The sequence below is a fragment of the Dromiciops gliroides genome, chromosome 2, assembly GCF_019393635.1.
Source record: "Dromiciops gliroides isolate mDroGli1 chromosome 2, mDroGli1.pri, whole genome shotgun sequence".
NCBI classification, from domain to species: Eukaryota; Metazoa; Chordata; class Mammalia; order Microbiotheria; family Microbiotheriidae; genus Dromiciops; species Dromiciops gliroides.
In genome coordinates, this window is record NC_057862.1 from 650,814,845 (window position 1) to 650,835,588 (window position 20,744).

The 20,744-nt window shown below is 43.7% G+C and overlaps 1 protein-coding gene across 1 annotated transcript in view; it reads left to right on the forward strand.

Moving 5' to 3' along the window:
* Nucleotides 1-20,744, forward strand: part of TANGO6 (transport and golgi organization 6 homolog) — a 214,603-nt gene that overhangs the window by 106,329 nt on the left and 87,530 nt on the right. The window contains exon 15 of the mRNA XM_043986651.1: nt 6,458-6,598. Coding sequence (XP_043842586.1) covers nt 6,458-6,598 — 141 coding nt within the window. The remainder of the gene's footprint in view (nt 1-6,457; nt 6,599-20,744) is intronic.

Consider the following 20,744-nt stretch of genomic DNA (forward strand, 5'->3'; position numbering starts at 1 on the left):
AAACTTCCAGGAACTTTACTGCATAGTACGCAGCCACCCTTAACACCCCCCCCCCCAAAAAAAAAGTTTAAAAAAAACCCTTCTCTAAGTGAAAGCAGAAGAATGGAAGAGAGATAGCTACTGTTGCCTCCAGATTGGGGGCTTGGCTTGAGACCTCCAGGGCCAAGAGAGGAGACCTTTGCCCCGACCCTTGTCCTCACTTGTGTCTGTCCTGTCTGCGTCTGACCCCCACATGTCTTCCCCAACCTGTTCTTCCTTTCACTTCTGGCCAGGCCCCCACGTGGCTGGCTCCTACCCTCATGTCCTCCTACTGCTCTTGAACCATATGCCTCTATGTACTGGTTGATTCATGTAAAACAAGACCTGTCTGTAATTAGTAGTGGTGGTAGTAGTCATGGTATAAGTAGTAGTAATGGTGGTGGTATTAGTAGTAGTAATAGCAGTGGTAGTGCCTACTGTGTGCTAAGCATTTTACATTTATTGTCTCATTTGATTCTCACAACAACTCTGTGAGGTCAGTGCTATTATTATCAGCCTCATTTTACAAATAAGAAAACTGAGGCAAAGGGTATTAAGTGCCTTACCCAGCATCACACAGCTATTAAATGTCTAAAGTTAAATTTGAACTCAGGTCTTCCTGATGTGAGCCCCAGTTCTCTATCCATTGCTGCCTCGCTAGCCCATCTTTAAATTCATGATAAAAAATAATTTTTAAAAATGCGATTCAATCTTTTCTGTGGTTTCTACACCAAAATGCCCCCGCCCCAGTAATTGCTTTGCTCTTCTCTCTTAATCAAAAACTAAGGCATAAAGAAATAGGTAGTTATGGTAAAGTGGAAATGCAAATTAAAATTCTCAGCTTCACTAGAAACAATGATTCTGTTTCTTTAAGCTGTTCCCAACCTGAATAACCCAATTACATTTTCTATTAACCCTGACATGGTCCTTTTGGAATTGAGTCTAACACTCAATCATTTTAGCTGGGACAGCTAATATCTAGTACGCAAGGCAGCTAATACCTAATACTTTAGACACCAGGAATAGGAAGCAATAGTTGAACATATGTGCAAAAACACCTTCCAGATAGCTCTGCCTTTAGGGGAAAAAAGGTTGACTGCCATCCTGCTGTAATTTAATTGGTTCTACTCTATCTCTCATAGTTTGCAATATTTAGGGCTGGAAAGGTCTTCAAAGGCATCGGGCTCATTTTATAAGAGAGGAAACTGACACCCAGGGAAGTTGAGTGATGTATATGGGGCAGAGTGAATAAGTCCACCAGGCCTGGCGTCATGAACACCTGAGTTCAAATCCAGCTCTTGGGCAAGTCACTTAACCTCTGTTTGCCTCGGTTTCCTCATCTGTAAAATGGGGATAATAATAGCAGCCGCCTCCCAGGGCAGTTGTGAGGATTAAATGAGATAATAATTGTAAAGCACTTAGTACAGTGCCTGGCACATAGTAGGTGCTATATAAAAATGCTTATCCCCTCCTTCTTCCTGCTCCTTTGTTCCACATCACCACTTTTCCAAACTCATAGTTATCTCATTTCACAGGGGAATAAAAATCAAGGGTAGTGGGGGCAGCTGGGTGGTGCAGTGTATAGAGCACTGGCCCTGGATTCAGGAGGACCTGAGTTCAAATCTGGCCTCAGGCACTTGACACTTAACTAGCTGTGTGACCCTGGGCAAGTCACTTAACCCCCATTGCCTCGCAAAAACCAAACAAAACCCCAAAAAACAAGGGTAGTATTTTGTTGAGTAACTATGGAATCAGGGTTGAAGGGAAAAGGGGGAAGAAGGAAAAAAAGAATAAATGTATTCATTTTTAGTGGTATTTATTTTTTTAAAAGAGGAAAAAAACATAGGAATGAGAGCGATGACATGGAGGCCAAGGACAGTTAAGGAGGGAGCAGAAGTCAAAGAAAATGGGATCAGATAGTCACAAGTCTGATGGATAATTTGAGAGTTTATTGTATGTGAAGTTTGCAAAACCAGGAGTATATATTGAAGTAATGAAAATTTAACGTCTTTTAAAAATTATTTATTATTTTTGCTGGGCAATAAGGGTTAAGTGACTTGTCCAAGGTCACACAGCTAATATCACTTTTTTTTTTTTAAATAGCAAACTTAAGCATCAAACAAATGCATCTTCAAAGACACTATTAAGGACCAAAAAATTGTACTGAAAACTGAAAACTTAGGCTATTATTCCTTAATGCTAGTGCCTTCCCTCAGAGACTACTCCCTGGCAACCCTGTGTGTACCGTTTTCTACTCAGTTATTTGCATGTTGCCTCTCCCCATTGGATCATAAGCTCTTTGAGGGCAGGGGGGAATGCCTTTTACCTCTCTTTGTATCCCCAGGTCTTAGCACGGGTCCCAGCACATAGTAGGTATTTAATAAGTGCTAGGTTGACTATTATTTGATTTTTTTTTTAATTTATATTTTTTCCAATTACATGTAAAAACACTTTTGAATATTGGCTTTTTAAAATTTTGAGTTCCAAGAAAGTAAACAATTTGACATACATTCTACATGTACACTGCCTATTGTTTAAAAATTGTCTTAAATGTATAAATCATATTTCTAGTCATATGTGATTCATTCCTTAGGAGTCGGTTTCCAGCTTTGAAACCTTCACAACAAATAGCTGAAAGCCTAATATCTTAGGTAACAAAACCTAAGGATAAAGTCTAAATTTGGAGACGCTTTAAAAAAAAAAATTGCAGAAAGTAAGTCAGCAGAGAATGCTGAACAGTTTTTCCTCGCCACTGGCCCTGGGGTGTCCTTGACAGCATGGCGCCCTGGGGATTTGGAGCGAGAGGCTCTGAGTTCAAACCCCGGCTCCACACAGGGGACTTTGAGAAAGGCTCTTAACCACCCCTGGCCTCTGCATTAAAAGGAGAGGCTGGACCCCACTAGCTCTCCAGTTTCTTCCATACATAAATCTCATGCCCCCGACCCATTCTTCCAAAATGAGACTGATAAGGGAAATGCACCACTTGGATGATGTCAGAACCTGGTGCAAAAAGATCGCCCCGTGTGCCCCGCTCCAGCTGGAATTGTCATCCACAGCCCACCGCTGCGACTCTACTGCTGAAAAGCTGGATGTATGCACACCCTGCTTGATAGACAAGATGCAGCACCTGAGTGCAGCTCTTAGTAATGAACGGTTGCTTGGAAACCAGGTCATGATGGCTGCTTTCCTACCTTTAGGTGACGGTTGCCTTGTTAATTGCGGAGAAATTCCCATTTAGTTAGAAAAGAAGATAGCCATTATTTCCCTCCTTCCCAAAGCTGCTAATTGGTAGGTAATCCCAAGTATTGTGGGCTTTCACCGTATTTGCAGGGTCTCTAAAAGCATGTGACAAGATTTCATCTCTGACAAGGAATGCATATGCTGATAATCCTGTAAACCTGTCTGCTCTTACCGACTCTGGCTTGGTTTTGGAAATAACGGCATTTTTACTAGATACTGTTTAGTTGACAAGTTACAATCTTCGTTCAATGTCGAACTTGCTTGAAATTAAGGACAACCAAACGAACTTTTTAGAGGGGGCAGTCAAAGGATGACACATCCATTTAGCACAAAAGATTGTAATCTGTCTTGTATCTTAACCCTTAGACCTGGTAAAGGATTTAGATTAGATTGGTCCAATCATCTCATTTTACAGATGAGGAAATTTAGCAGTTCATTGTCTTACCTGAGGGCATAAGGAAGGGAAAGGAAAGGTACAGGCACCGTGCTGGGCACTTTTTACAAATATTATCTCATTTGATCCTTGTGAGGTGTGAACTAGTATTATCCCCTTTTAACAGTTGAGGAAACCAAGGCAAACAGAAATAAGTGACTTATACAGGGTCACACAGCTAGTGTTTGGGATTGGATTTGTTGTCTAGTCCTCCTGAATAGAGCTTTTTGCAAACGAGAAATTTGATACAGCATTCCCCCCCCCCCGCCCCCAGGCAATGAGGGTTAAGTGACTTGCCCAGGGTCACACAGCTAGTAAGTGTCAAGTGTCTGAGGTCCGATTTGAACTCAGGTCCTCCTTAATCCAGGGCCAGTGCTTTATCCACTGTGCAGCTGCCCTGATACAGCACCATTCTTATTAACTGCAATAATAGCACTTTTAAATCCTGGAGTAATAATAAGTAATCACTCACATTTGCATAGCACAAAGGGCTTTCCTCACAATAGTCCTCTGAAATCCGAATAGTAAATGGTTTTAGAAGGTGCAGAGGGTGCATATCAGCAGTGAGATTGCCTTTCTTCTACATCATGTTGAGGTCCCAAGTCTCTCATCCGGGCTGAGAAGATTCTATTTTGGATTGCGTTAGCATAGAACTCCATTTTCTCCCCATCGACTCCCTTACTCAGGCGTGGTGAATTTGGCTCAAAAGATCAATACTTTCTTTTTTTTTTTGCACATGGTATATCTGTGACTGTGAAAACTACTATTTGGCTCCCAGATGTAGCTGCTATTTGTACAGTCTGACAGAATTTGCCACTTGGCCTTTCCAATTCTTGTTTTCCCCATTTCTTTTTTTGTATAAAGATGACTGAAAACTGAGTCCTGCAATCACTGGGGTGTCTGTAGGTATGCCACATTAGACTTCCACCCGCTCAACTCTATTCCCGTTTGCCATTCTGCAGCTGTGGGGGGAACTTTTCCAAGATCTCCAATCGGACATCAAGTAGACCTCATTATTTTTCCCCCTAAATCCTCCCTCCCCCACTTTCCCTTTTTCTTTAGAGGGTAACACCATCCTCTTAATTCTAGCGCCTACCCTCTGTTAATTATTTCCTCTTCATCCTGCATGTAGCTTGTTTATACATACTCCCCCATTAGATGGTGAGCCGCTTGAGGGCAGGGACTGTCTTTTGCATCTTTTTGTATTCACAATAGTTAGCATGGTGCCTGGCCCAGGAGTAGGTGCCTAATAAATGTTTATAGACTGATTGATAAGCTCTGGAGAGCAGCCGTGTGGCTTCACTGTTTGTATGAGTGACTGCTGCTAAGTTCTGGCTTGTGCCATGTGCTCGATTTCACAATTATCCCTTGTTCTCAGGCATCCCTCACCTAGGATTCAAGGCACAGTCTTGCATATTAGCATCATCAGGGCACCTGCTAGGCTGAAAGAAGAATGGAAAACACGCAAATGACCAGGTTATACCAGTGATGGCAGCATCTCTCCAGAGCCTCCCGAAGGCCTTGAAAGAGCAGGAAAGCCGACCCTGGCTTTGGGGTTTTCTGTTCCCCAAAATCTAGCCATGGCAATGCATGGAAAAAAGAAAGTGATGACGTGGCTTTTAGTTCTGTCTGGCCCCACTCTACCTCTGCAGAGAAGGTGGAGGAGTCACCTTGTTTTCAGACTCTGTGAGCATGAATTCAGCTGTCAGTACTCTCCACGCTAGCACCTTGTCCAGTGACCCACAAGTACCCACAGCTCACTTAACATCTCTGGGCAGGCTCAGAGGGGGCCTTTTCTTCACCTTCTCCTGCCGTCCTGCTGCCCTCATAGTAGGAGCAAAAGTTCTGAAGGTGAAATTCTTGGTAATGTCACCAAAGTGGAAGAGATGATTACAGTTCAGCAGGCAAGAAATACCTTGTTATTGATGCAGGAAACATTCCTGAATCAGCCATCTGGGTACAGTCAGACCACCAACTTATCAGAGCAAGATCAAAGTTAACATACTGCTAAAGTGAAGAATTAAAACTGGGAGGGGGGAGCATGATCCATATATGGAGGGCATAAAGGCTAGCAGCACTGATTTTTTTTTTTTTGGTGAGGCAATTGGTGTTAAGTGACTTGCCCAGGGTCACACGGCTAGTAAGTGTCAAGTGCCTGAGGCCTGATTTGAACTCAGGTCCTCCTGAATCCAGGGCTGGTGCTCTATCCACTGCGCCACCTAGCTGCCCCAGCAGCACTGATTTTTAAGTAAGTGAATAACGGTAATGAGCCCAGCCTCAAGTGTGCCTCAGTCAGCAAGCGTTTGGCTTGCTTTGGTCAAATTGTAAGTGAGCAACAATGGCCTGGCTTTTCATCTTGAGTGGGCTTCTCTGCCCCCAGGGCAGAATGACAGAGGTTGGGGAGAGTGCAAGATAAAGGGAGCTTTGGGAAGGAGGGGTTGTATCTGTCCATTTTGGGGGATCCTGACTTGTGGCTTACAAACTCCTGGGGGCTGTGGACTGTCATAAGGGGCCTGCAGACCCACAGAGCCACCAAACACTGCCATCTGGTTGGGTATTTTCTCATTCGTTGGACACTTAGAGGTCAAATGCCATCATGTGGGAGTCCATGGCCTTTTTTTTTTGGAGCCCCATGTTTGATATGAATGAGGGCCACTAACAGAGGCTGCATTCCTCTTTGTTCACACCCGTCATAGGTTTATGTTCAAGTCTGTTTTCATGACTTTTTCAGTCGCAGAAATGAAACGATTTTGTTTCCCACCCCAGGTGTTGCCCTGCTGGCAGATGTATATCCTGAGGAAATCCTTCCATCCCTGCTGACCCAGTATGGGAGCAGCCCCGGGAAGCATCCCCCAGAGACCAGAATGAAAGTGGGAGAAGCGCTGATGAGGATCGTCCGAGCGTTAGGTGAGTGTCCCGGATCGGTTTGGCCAAGAGTGGCCATTTGCTTGTTAGCCTTGGCCCCCCCCCCCCCCCCCCAGGAGACTTCAGTCATCAGAGCTCCTGTGACAAAGGCAGACACAGAAAGTGCTGCTTTCCTGAACCAGGGACGGTGCACTTGGAGAACTTGGAGTTCACCAGCAAGAGCTCGGGTCCTGGCTTTGTCCCTCACTAGCCATGTGGCCTTGGGTAGATCACTGAGCCACTTTGAATTTTAGTTTTTCCATGTCAAATGGGGCTCTGCTACTGGCCTCATGGAGTGACTGTGAAGACCAGATGAAGTAATGCGTATGTGGGCATCGCAGAGCATAGGGAGAGGCAGCCGGGGGTGGGAGAGGAAGCTGGAAAGTGTTAGGTTAAGTCCCAGCCCTGAGACCCAGACCACTTCACCTCTCGGTGCCCCAGGTAGCTTAGACCAGATATTAGAGCAGATATTGGCCCATCTTGGCAAGGGGAGTTTCCTTAGGTGGGAGTTCCAAATACTGTGGAAACCGCAGGCACAGTCCCTATCCTGTCCTGTATACTCTAAAGCATTCTGCATTGATTCTGCTACTTTGAGATGGATTGCCATTTTCTTTTGGTGGAGTACAAGATCACATTCAAGAGTGTGCGCTAAAGAGGAGACAAGTCAGTTATTTGTTAAGAGGGATTACCAGCGGACAGCCTACACTCTGCACTGGTGTCCTCTTGATTTCAAGGGACGTTGAATTGGGTGCCCATATTGAACTTGAGTTATGGACATGAGTCGGCAAGATGGGCAGACGCGGCTGGGTTGCATTCTGCATTGTTGAAGGGAATGATGTACACTGAGGAGATCACAGACCCCCCCTGAGCTTTGGAAGACCTTGGAAATTCCCTGTGAGACTCCAAGGAGAAGCTGGGGTGTTTGTAGGGGGCTTCTGAAGGGTCACAGGTACCCTCAGCCGCTCCCCTCTCCTTCACATCCCAGCGCGGCCTTCTCCTCCACAGAAAGGAGAGGTCTTCTGCAAGCCGGTCATGGTTGGGATGGTGCTGTAGTGGAGGGGGCCCAAGTGCTGTGGGAGTGGGGAGAACAGCACCTGCTGTCCCTCCCGCAGGTGGGAGGGCTCACGGCTTCCTTCCCGAGCACCCGCACTGCGTCCCCCGGGCTGTGCCGTTCCATTTCTCCCCAGACTGACCTTTCCTGTACTTCTCTGTCAGGTCTCATTATACTTCCGTCGGTTACAGGGCTGGGGTTTTATTGGTGGGGAAGGGGGCCTCCCTGCCAACGTAATTCTAGCCCTTGGGTAGTTTAGAAGACGGTCTCCAGAAGTTGCTAGGACCAAAACGTTCCCAACACTGTAACTAGTCTAGTGATAGGCCTCTCCAGACTCCGAGCTGACCACCGGACACAGAGCCTCTCCCCACTTCCCTGTGACTGTCAAGGGCACCCCATCCTCCCAGCCCCTCAGGCTCACAACCCAGGTGTCACCCTCAACTCCTCACTTTCTCTCCCTCCCTCCACCCCCCATATCCAGCCTAGGGCGAAGTGCCCTGAATTCTGCTATCACAAGATCTCTCCTGACCCGGCTGGTGCTGGCCGACCCTCATCTGCTGGAGGGTCTGCCTGCCTCCAGTCTCCCCACTCCAGTCCACCCCCATTCAGCCACTAATGTGACCTTCCTGAAGCGCAGCTCTGACCACGTGGCTCCCTATCACCTCCAGGAACAAACACAGAGCCCTTCACAACCTGACCCGTCCTCCCGTCCTGGTCTTCTTGCCCTTCATTCCCTCCCACACCCTCAGCCATCAGTGGCTCTGGGCCGTTTCTCCGGCTGTGCCCCTAGCCAAGAATCCTCTCTCTTTGTCTCTGCCTTCTGACTTTTCCTGGCTCCCTTCAAGTCCCAGCTAAAATCCCACCTTCTACAAGAAGGCTTTCCCAGTCCCCCTCGCCAGTCTGCCTTTTATAAACCTATCTTGGTTGTGCACAGTTGTTTTCTTGTTGTAGCCCCCCTCCCCCCCATTATGCTGAGGGCTTCTTGAGAACAAGGATCTTTTTCTGCCTTTCTTAGGATCCTCATTACTGAGCACAGTGCCCAGCACATGGAGGTGTTTGATCAGTGCCTATTGGCTTGTTGACTTGACTTGGCCAGAACCCAGTCACCATCACAACAGCTAAGCCGTTGGAAGAGGGCTTTAGGAGAGGCAGACTGCCCGATGTCATTAAACTGGCACCTTCTTGTGAGTTGTCACCCACCCTGGTCACCCAGGCTTCTCTGGAAAAGCTGCCGCATCCTGTGCAGCCCCAAAGTAAAGCTTGCTGTAGCTTCCCCAGCCATCCAAGGAAGGGCTGTGAAAGAATGTCCTGGGGGGGGCATTCTTCTGTCAGTCCAACCAGCTGCTGGGTGACGTTTTTGAGTATTTAGTTGTGTTTGGGGGCCGCATGCTGACTGTGCTTCTCTATATCAGATCACCTGGGCATATTCCTGAGCAGGAAACATTTTGGCCGAAACATTGACCTGCCCTTCTCTTCCCGTTATGACAGGTCCAGCTGTTGGCCTTTCAGTTGTAGCCGGGCCAGCAGACTTAGCATTTTCTTCTTAGGTGTGGCTCTGTCTGCCCTTCACTGTAGTTTCATCATGTATTCACTAGCATAATACCCAAGACGAAATTAGAAGCAATGATCTCAACACCAATTTTAATAATTGACCTGTGAGCTGCAGTAAAACTTGCGAATTTTACTGCTCGTCCAGGAGAAAACTTTGGAAACACACAAATCCTCCTTCTCAACATCGCCACTCAGCTGACCACATTGCAGTCATCCATCATCTCCTTCAAAAAGCATCTATTAAACACCCTCATACCCATCCCTTTCCTTCTTTGTACCTCCTCCTTCACCACTTCCCTTCTCTCTTCAGTTAAGTTTAAGGTAACTGTTTTCAGGTGACTCCCCTCTGACTGAAGACCCCAATTCTCAGACTCACAGAGCAATTTAACAAGCCATTTCACTCCTGGGAGCGTTTAAATACCTACTATTAAGTGCTGAGCTCTCTGTTAGCCAGAGGGGAAGAAAAAAGATGGACTGCTAGGCTCCTGGCCTCCAAGACCCAGAAATAGCCTGAAGGGAGTCTGTGGAGAAGGAAGTGAAAAGTAAACCAGCCACTCTTTGAGGAAAGAGCTAAATAAATAAAGAGCTTTGTTTTCGCTATTACTAAATCTGGGTCTTAGACATACCACTTGGGTCTTAGACACCACTTGGGTAGTCACAAGGTGCCGAATGTGGGGGGCTGTTTAATAGTGAGTGTGAATCTTGGGCTCCGAATAGAACAAGTTGGATTGTAATTTCTGTCTCTGGCTCATATATATCAACGACACTGTCCAGGGTGAGTCCGGTGTGTACCTCTCCAAGTGAAAAATCTCTTCCATGTCTCCTGTGCCCTCGATTAGCCTCCTGGGGCTGGAATGGTTCATAACTAACCAGTTTAAAAGATGCAAACTGACTTGTCTCCATCAAGTTGTTGGGATAGTTCTAAAGGAGGTAGATACTGTAATTAGAGCAACATTTCCAAAATAGTCTTCTGGCATTTCAAAGCAAATCCCACCGATTCTCAAAGTATTCATCTTGCTGGGCTCATTCTGCTAAATACCCAACTATAAACACAGCCTTGGCTTATGCCGGGGTTTCTAATTCATATTGCCACCTCCAGGTGCTTGGATGGGGTAGCTTGTTGAAACCCTTTAAGTGAAATTAAAGCCTTTTTTGTAGTGATAACCAGCCGTAGAGCATCTTCCCAGATCCATGCTCCAGGGGAAATCCCTATAATCCCTCAGTGTGATTTTCAGTATCATCCTTATGTATGCCCCAGCCTTGCCTTGACCCCTTCTTCCTCTTTCTTCTCCCTGAGTGAAGAGGGGATGGTGAATAGCTGGTTGGGAGCCAATGACAGCATACTGCTATCCATCCTCTAACCTGCAGGTTACTATCACTAGACAGACTAGCAAATTAGCAATTCCTCAGTCCCTCCCCAGAACAGTAGGACTCTTTGAAAACACTGTAATAATACTGTTGATAGGTGTCAGTCATAACCCTCTGTAGCTAACCCTATTCTGTTAGGATTCTACCGTATATAGTAATAATTCCAGGGAGATAATTTGAACTAAATTTATCATTATAATAAGAAGCTGTTTTATAGCCCAGTTATAGTATATTTATGCTTCAAATTAATTTGTCAGTGATTTTTAATATAGAGACTATTATGATGTGTATATATGGTTTATTCTTGCTTAAGGACATGTTTAGCTAAAACTCAATCCCAGTGTAGTATCGAATTACCAATTACTCTAAATCTTTCTCCATCTGTTCCCCTCATATAGTCTGAGGCAGATGTTGATCAGTAACAGCTGTTATGAGATTTCATGGTTTGGGGTGTTGTTTTTTAAGAAAAGAAAATGAAATCCGATTCTAACTATCACTACTAAGCCCAGATTTCCAAAATGGAAGAGTTTTTAAAAAATGTTCTTTAAGAAATGCTTATTGGGGGTGGCTAGGTGGCGCGGTGGATAGAGCCCTGGCCCCTGGATTCAGGAGGACCTGAGTTCAAATCCAGCCTCAGACACTTGACACTTACTAGCTGTGTGACCCTGGGCAAGTCACTTAACCCCTATTGCCCTGAAAAAAAAAAAAAGAAATGCTTATTGAAATCTTTTGTTATTATGTCTCCTCCATATTACAGTCTATCACACCCTCTTGTCTCTTCGAGAAAAATCATCTCATATAAGAAGGAATTTTTTAAAGGGAAAAGAAACACTTCAGAAAAACTACCACATTAACAAAATCAGATATTATGTGTAGTGTATCATGTCCAGAGTCTTTTGCAAAAAAGAGATCCCTTCTAATATATCATTTTTTTGGGGGGGGGGCCAAGCTTGGTCATCATTTCACAGTATTCAGGGTTTTTTCTTTTTAATTTAAATTGATAAGCAATCATTCTTCTCTTTCCCATCTTCTCTTCCAACTGGAAGAGGGAAGAAAAAGAAAAACCAAACCTTTGTAACAAGTATGCGTGGTCAAGCAGAACAAATTCCCTCATTGGTTCTCTTCAAAAAGATGTGTCTCATTCTGCATATTTAATCCATCACCTCTCTCTCAAGAAGTAGGTAGCATTCATCATTTTCCCTCTGCAGTCATGGTTAGTCATTTTGTTTATTAGGGTTTTCAGTTCTCAAAGTTGTTCATTTTAACAACACTTATTATAAAATTGATGCTGCTTCTGATTTTGCTCACTTTATTCTGCATCATTTCATACAATGGTTTTTTGTTCTTTCCATTTACAGTATTATAGTCTTTGTTTATATTGTTTTCCTGGTTCTTCTTACTTTACTTTGCATCACTTTATGTCAATATTTCCAGGTTTTTCTGTATTTATCATATTCATAATCTCTCATAACACAATAATATTCCATTACATTTGTGTACCACAGTTTAACTTTCGCCCAGTTGATTGGTAGTTATGTTGTTACCAGTTCTTTGCCTACTTTAATTTAATTTAAAATGCTGCTTTAATTATTTTGTTGTATATGCAATGTCCATCTCTTGGAACATGTAAACTTTATGTTGTGTACTCTTCTATATTGACCCAACAAACAGAAAATTGTATACTTAGCAGGTCAAATATATTAGGTATGGTAAGATGGCGTAGTAAAGAGCCCAGCCCAGGGTCAGGCAGACCTGGGTTCAAGTCTGCCTCTGACACATATTGGCTGTGTGACACATACCTCCTCTCTGATACCCATCCCTTTTAGTCCCATTCTTCCAGTATTCCTCTCTGAAACCCTATTCATTATCCTCTTTCTTTCTTTCTTTCTTTCTTTCTTTCTTTCTTTCTTTCTTTCTTTCTTTCTTTCTTTCTTTCTTTCTTTCTTTCTTTCTTTCTTTCTTTCTTTCTTTCTTTCTTTCTTTCTTTCTTTCTTTTTGCGGGGCAATGGGGATTGAGTGACTTGCCCAGGGTCACACAGCTAGTAAGTGTCAAGTGTCTGAGGCCGGATTTGAACTCAGGTACTCCTGAATCCAGAACTAGTGCTTTATCCACTGCGCCACCTAGCTGCCCCAACCATGTTCATTATTAACAAATTATCTTTCATATCCATGAATTGTCGTGATGGGTAAATGAATAAACCACAAATATACCTGGTTGGCCCTACACCAGATCATAGTTTATATCCCATTCAGCCATTCATATCAGTTACCTTCTTTCTGTCCACTCTATACTTTTTCCTATTGCCCCTTCTTATTCCCCTCTCTCCAATAATCAAACCAATAGTATACTAACTTTGCTTCAAGAAATATAGCACATCAGGGCAGCTAGGTGGCGCAGTGGATAGAGCACTAGTCCTGGATTCAGGAGTACCTGAGTTCAAATCCGGCCTCAGACACTTTACACTTATTAGCTGTGTGACCCTGGGCAAGCCACTTAACCCCAATTGCCTCACTAAAAAAAAAGAAAAGAAAAGAAAAGAAATATAGCACATCAATCAATTTCCCTATGGTTCTATTCACTATCCCTGGGATTTACCTGACCAAGACACTTTTCCCAGGCAACCCCTGCTTTCTCTCACTCTTAAGAATGTAAGCTTCTTGCTGTGAGAAAATTGGAACACTAATGCATTGTTGGTGGAGCTGTGCTCTCCATTCTGGAGAGCAATTTGGAATTATGCCCAAAGGGCGATAAAGCTGTTCATACCCTTTGACCCAGCAATTCCACTTTTGGGTCTTTTTCCCAAAGAAATCATGGAAGGGGGAAAGGGACCCACATGTACAAAAATATTTATAGCTGCTCTTTACATGGTAGCAAGGAATTGGAAGTTGAGGGGGTGCCCATCAATTTGGGAATGGCTGGACAAGTTATGGTATATGAATACAATGGAATACTATTGTGCTGTAAGAAACAATGAGCAGGAGGAGTTCAGAGAAACCTGGAGGGTCTTTCGTGGACTGATGATGAGTGAGATGAACAGAACCAGAAGAACATTGTACACAGTATCATCAACATTGAGTGTTGACCTACTGTGATGGACTATATTCTTCTCACCAATGCAGAATAGTTCCAGGGAACTCATGATAGAAGAGGATCTCCAAATCCAAGAAAAAAAAAAAAGAACTGTGGAGTATAGATGCTGATTGAACCATACTATTTCTTTTGTTTTGGGTGCTGTTTTTTTTTTCCTATTTTGAGGTTTTGCATCACTGCTCTGATTTTTTCTCTTGTAACAGGATTAATGCAGAAATAGGATTCATGTTATTATGTGTGTATATATATATATGTGTGTGTGTATATATCTATATGTATATGTATATAGATATATAGATATAACCTATATCAGATTACCTGCTGTCTAGGGGAGGGAGGAGGGAGGGGAGGGAGGGAGAAAAATCTGAAATTGTAAAGCTTGTATAAACAAAAGTTGAGAACTATCTTTACATGTAACGGAAAAAATAAAATACCTTATACATAAAAAAAATTAAAAAAATAATAATGTAAAAAGCAAAAAAAAAAAAAAAAGAATGTAAGCTTCTTGAAGACAAGGGACTGTCTTATAGTTGATTTTATCCTCAGTACTTAGCACAGTGCTTTTCATTCATTCATTTATTCCTATCAGATCCGTGAATCATCTCTGAAATGCTTACTTAGGGTCTTAGAGTTGGACACAACTGAAAAAACACCTGAACAACAACTACATACTTGTTCTTCCAATGGAATGTAAGCTCCCTGAGGGCAAGGACCATTTAGTTTTGTCTTTGTATCCCTGTGCCTGGCACATAATAGGAAATGTGTGACCCTGGGCAAGTTATTTAACTTGTCAGTGCCTTGGATGACTCTCTGGGACTGTAAGTTGCAGAAGAATTTTCCTCACCAGGAAGTTTTCAAAACTGATAAAATCCCAGGTCTGAATCCAACCAAGAAACCATGGACCCCAAAACCTGTTGTCACCAGGTTTCTTCCTTAGCAATTGAATCAGTCTGGTTCAGGACTGGTTCTGAGGGGCCACAATGTTTTATACAAACATCCAGAGATCTGGGAGTGAATTGTGGCTAATTGCTAAAGTAAAGCACCATGTTAAAGGGCTCCAACAAACTCTTTGTGATAAACATTAGCCCAGGTGAATAAGCGACTAACCCAAGTAGTTTAATGGAGAGAACTTCTGTCTGCCTTCCTCATTGACTTGGGTGTGGGTCTCTTCTTTGTTCCCTTCCTCTTACCAGCTAGCCCATTCTGGAGTTTATTTCTGTTACTTGTTATATTCACTTTTTAGCCTCTGACACATCTTGATCCTGAACTGTATTTTACAAATGAGTTTTCACCAGTCTCCCTTATGTCCACTTTCTCATTGCAGCTACCAAGAATCAAGATATTAGTTGACTTAGGACCATCAGCTTTTTCATAGAATTTCTTTCTGGCCTCTGTAATAGATATTGAGGTTTTAGCTGCACTTGTGCAGTTGTCTGTTTATGCTCAATAGGAACACTGCACAGTCAAATGACCTTGAAAAGACGTTTCTTTTTTTAAAAGTATTTTATTTTTTTCCAATTACATGTAAAGATAGTTTTCACCATTCATTTTTATACAATTTTTTGTTCCAAATTTTTCTCTCTCCCTCCCCTGCCTCCCTTCTCCTGAAGACAGCAAGCAATCTGATATAGCTTATACAGTACAATCATGTTAAACATTTCCACATTAGTCATGTTGTAAGAACAATCTGAACAAAAGGGAAAAACAACAAGAAAGAAGAAAAGAACAAACAACAACAAAATGAAAATAGTATTCTTCAATCTGCATTCTGACTCCATAGTTCTTTTTCTGGATGTGGAGATCATGAATCTTTTGGAATTGTCTGGGATCACTGTATTGCTGAGAAGAACACAGTTGATCATCACACAATGTTGCTGTTACTGTATACAATGTTCTCCTGGTTCTGCTCACTCAGCATCAGTCCACTTAAGTCTTTCCAGGTTTTTCTGAAATCTGCCTGCTCATCATTTCTTACAGCACAATAGTAATCCATTACATTCATATACCACAACTTGTTCAGCCCTTCCCCAATTTACAAACACCCCTTCAATTTCCAGTTCTTTGCCACCACAAAAAGACCTGCTATAAATATTTTTGTACATGTGTTTCTTATCATTTGGGATACCCAGCAAAGAGTTGGCCTTTTCCAGATCTTATTATTTGTTTCTTTTAGGACAATCTAGAATTAATCCTTCATGTGAGCTGTAACTTCTTTATATCTTCTAGTCCCATTGATAATGTGTCAGTATTGATGGGGTTCAGTTCTTCCAAGAATGTACTGCCTTGTTGGCTCCTTTGGAAGTATAGTGAGGTGGTACCGTGGATCTGTTATAAAAACCCACATTTTTTTAATACCAGTATTTGTCCAGTGATGCTTTTGAGTCATGGAATTCCAAGACCTCAGAAGAATCTAAATTGTAGATGATCCACTGGGCACTGGAAAGGTTCATGGTGGGTGTAGCATGCTACCTCCAACATAGATTCCACTGGCTTCCAGTTGCCTCTAGAATCAACCATAAACCCGACTGTTTAGCTTTTAAAGTTCTTTGCAACCCTTTCCCCAATTCGTCTTTTCAGCCTTATTGAATGTGACTCCTCTATTCTATGATCTAACAAAACTGGCCTCTCTCTGGTCCTTCTGTTCAACTCTTATCTATCATCTCCATGCCTTTGCACTGGATGTACCCCATGCCTGGGGTACCTTCCTCTCATAAAATCACTTTACAACCCTTTCCCTAACTCGTCTTTTCAGCCTTATTGGATGTGACTCCTCTATTCTATGATCTAACAAAACTAATTAAATGGCTAAGGAGGTTACACTTGTAACTCTGGCCAGTCTTCTCAGAAATTTTTACAGTTGTAACGCTGCTAGTAAAGTATCTGAGGTCAGATTTGAACTCAGATCTTTCTGACCCCAGGCATTCTATCCACTGTGCCACCTAGCTGCCCCACACATCTGTAGTAGCTTTTAGTTTTCTTGCCTTCTCAGTACATGAGGGAGAGGAAGGAGGAGAAAGCAAATTTGGAACTGAAAACAAAATTTTAAAAATCTGGTAGCATCATCTTGATATATAAAGAATGGAATATTTTTATTACTTTTTGAGTCATAGATTAGACTTCATTTTAAACACGCTCAGACAAGCTCTAGGTTACTTTGGAGCAAAGGTTTGAAAATGTGAGCCAGGAGAGAGAAGTCCTGTTCATGGTCGTCCTTGTAAATGAGGAAAAACATAAGACATGGCCCTGCGTGCTCAGTAAGCACATATCGGATGTCTGCAGAATCAGAGATGAGTATTTTACATATAGAGGGAAGGGGACCTCACATTCTTCCTGTGGGGTATGCCACCATGGCCGTTAAGAACAGTGATGGACAAATGACAGGGCTGGGTCTGGGAACAGAATGAAGAACAGCCAGGGACGAAGTCACAGCTAGCTCCAGTGACCAGCACATGTTGGGGGCCAGGGGGAGATGCAGAGCTCCCCTTCTGCAGAGTGTCTCCCCTGGGCCCAGCCAGCCCCCCTGCTTTCCCTGCTCTGCCCACCCCTATGCCGAGCCCCACCATCTTCATGCCAAGGTTACTCTCCGACTGCTTGCTGAGGCATCTCACCACAGCAAAGCTACTGGATCAGAGTGAGATGAGGCCAGGAAATAGATACAGAGATTAACATGGGGCAGGCATAAGAAAATATAATTTATTTATAAAATTTGGGTAATAAGCATTTACTCTTTTCTATGCATCAAACTCCCTGATCTCCTAGGCTTACATCAACATCATAAAAGTATTTTATTATTGTCCAGTTACATGTAAAGATAGTTTTCAACTCTCTTGTTTTTATAAGATTTTTAGTTCCAAATTTTTCTCCCTCCCCAAGACAGAAAACAGTCTGATATAGGTTGTATATGTACAATCGCATTAAACAGATTTCTGCATTCATCATGTTGGCTTACATAAGCATCAAGGTTCCTGGCAGTACTATTGATTAACAGTGTCCAACAATAAGACAGCCTATCTGTTGCCGTCGTGTCATTTCTCTCTTCCCAGCATCTCTTGCATTATCCCCTCCTTTCCACTCGCCTAGCCCCAGGCTCACCTCCTTTTCCTGGACCATGTCCATAGCTTCTCACAGGTCTCCCAAGCAGAGTCTCTCGTCTCTTCCCTCTGTCCTCCTGGTCACTCCTTTCTGTCTCCTGGGTGCTTCCCGGGTCCAATAGAACCCTCTCTGGCGTGGAAAGCCATCTGGAGCCTGGCCCTCTGCTCCCTTTCCAGATGCCTTGCACTTTGCTTCCAGTTCCACACACTGTGTCCCGGTCATGCCGGCCTGCTTGCAGATTCTCTGTGGCTTGGCATTAGCGGTCCCCCACAGCTGGGATGCTTGGTTCCCTTCCTCTCTGCCTCTTAGTTTCCCTGGCTTCCCTCATGATTCAGTGAAGATCCCATTTCTGTAGGAGGCCTCCCTCCTCCCAGTTCTCCTCGCTGCTGATGCCTTCTGCTCTCACCGTGCCTCCCATCTACTTAGTGTAGATCTTGCATGTGCCTATTTACCTACTGTGTGCCAGAGAGATAGGTGGATTTTATTAAACTCTTAGTAAACACTTGCTGTCTTTGGGACTCTGTGCTAAGCACTCAAGACACAAATACTCAAGGAATTCCTTCCCAAAGGGGGAAGATGATACTTGAAAAGGAACTGGAAAATACACATATGGCAGCATGGTGTACTGTGGTGTGGAGGTCCGGGCCCTAGCAAGGTGAGGCAGAAACTGACCTATCAGGGATTGGCTACCTAGGGGCAGAGTGTCTGGTGACCAGCAGGGAGAACGGGGAGGGGGTGGTCCCAGGAGATGGGGCACGATGTGGAGCAGCCCAGAGAGCTCCTTGAAGTTAAAGTGCATTTCTGCCTTTCTTACGTCCCCAGTGCTTAGCATAGTGTCTGCCACATAATAAGTGCTTAATTAATTGTTGCTGACTGACAGACAGAACTAATTATTTACAGTGTCTCAGCTGTAAGAAGGATCATCTTTAACCATCACTCCTTGACTTCTCTGTTCTGAAAACACAGTGCCACCATTTAAGCATCCCATTGAAAATCTCTTAAGAACCGTCCTTATATTTTCTCAGCAAGATAGACATGCCTGACTACTTAAAAATGAAAAATTACTATACAACACCAAAAGAAATTTTTTAAAGAAAAAATAAAAAACAAAAAGAAAAAAAATAACAGATTGGGAAAAACATTTACAACAAATGTGCCAAGTAGACTAATTTGTTAAATGTAACTAATTAGCTGTTAAAAATTCCCCAAGTAAGTTCTAGTCCAAATGAATGAACCATCCAAAAATATGAATGGAAAATAGCCAGAAGAAGAGTCACAGGTTGAAATGGGCCTCAAAGACGGAGGTGCTTTGGCAGGTTGATCTGGAGCAGCGCCCCCCCCCCCCCCCCCCCCCCCCCCCCCCCCCCCCCCCCCCCCCCCCCCCCCCCCCCCCCCCCGCCACACAGCAGTTTCCACCTTTGTGGAGATTAGGAGCCCTTAATTGGGAAATCCCTTTGCTCTCTTATCTTCAAGAAGGGTATTGGGCTATAATTATGCCTATGTGTTCCATATCAGACTTATTTTCCCTGGTTGTTGTGGGTGGAAAGAGGCCCTGCCCTAGTCTGAGAGGTTAACTGTTAGTTTGATCTCATCATTTAGCTCCTGCCGCCAAATACTTATTACACAAAAGACAATTAGAGACAACAAGCAAACATGCTTATCAAAGCAAGCACTAAAACAGAAATTAGGGGAAGTCATAGAGATTAATTCAGGCAATAGAATACCCTAGAATAAAAGGCCTCTGAGACTCAGGAGTGAAATGAAATCTCAGCTCGGCCTAGGAGAGAATGATCTCACCCAGGAAGTCCACTCTTAGAGGTCTCTGAGCATGCCTGCACCAGGACTCATAGGGCATATTGGGCTTCTGTCTGTCTCTCCCCACGAGCCTGTAGCTCCAGGGAGGTCTTCCATGCGCCCTCCAAAGTCCCTGCCTCTCTCTGTGTCTGTCCCCTCTGAAGACTCTTTGCCAGTCAGGATTCCTGTGTCCCCTGCAAGGGAGCCCCTCAACACTTCCAAGGCACCATTAGAGCTACGGAAGAAACACATGGTTCTTTAAAACCTCTTGAAGCAGTGGTCAGCCTCACCACAAAAAAAGACGTGGGTCAGACAACTGAGATAGTGCCTCATACCCCTGAAATGGCAAAAAGAATTAGAAATAACAAAATTCAGTGTTTGTGGGTATTAGGAGAAATAGGCATGCTAACTGATTAATGGTTAAATTTTAAACTTTTATTGCATTTGTTAAGGCATAATCTGTTAGAACTGTGCCCACTTGGTGTCTTCTATAGGAGCAAGCCCAGTTTGGTGTTTATCAGTGTAACAAATACTACCATTGGCCCAGCCCCTTAGGGCCTTTCAGAAGCCAGCTGAACCTTCTGCATACTTGGAAAAGATCTAGTAGCAATGCAGATGTCAAGTTATCTCTGATTAAGTAGGGAATGTCCTACCTTTGATAAGACTGAAAAATAGGGGAGAACTAGCTTCCCCTTTGGGCCTTTGTTTATTGTGCTTGTCTCCAGCTAAAACCATTCTCCTAAACTCTAGGGCCAGGGCTTCACCCCTGTGTATCACGACTCCACTCAATATCTAGGTCCAGAATGGAACTGCTGGTTTTCTAACCTCTCTCTTCTTTTTTCTGACTTCTCTCTGTAGCACATACTCTCAAGCAGAGGGTCAGCAAACTATGGCCTGTGGGTGGCAGCTAAGAATAGCATTTACATGTTTAGATATCTATTTTGTCACTTATTTTAAAATGTAAAGATCATGGGGCAGCTAGGTGGCGCAGTGGATAAAGCACTGGCCTTGGATTCAGGAGGGCTTGAATTCAAATGTGGCTTCAGAAACTTGACACTTACTAGCTGTGTGACCTTGGGCAAGTCACTTAACCCTCATTGCCCTGGGGTGGGGGGGATGTAAAGACCATTCTTAGGTCATGGCCAAAAGCAGGGGAAGGGCAGGATTTGGCCTGCTAGAACTCTTCTCCCAGACCATCATTC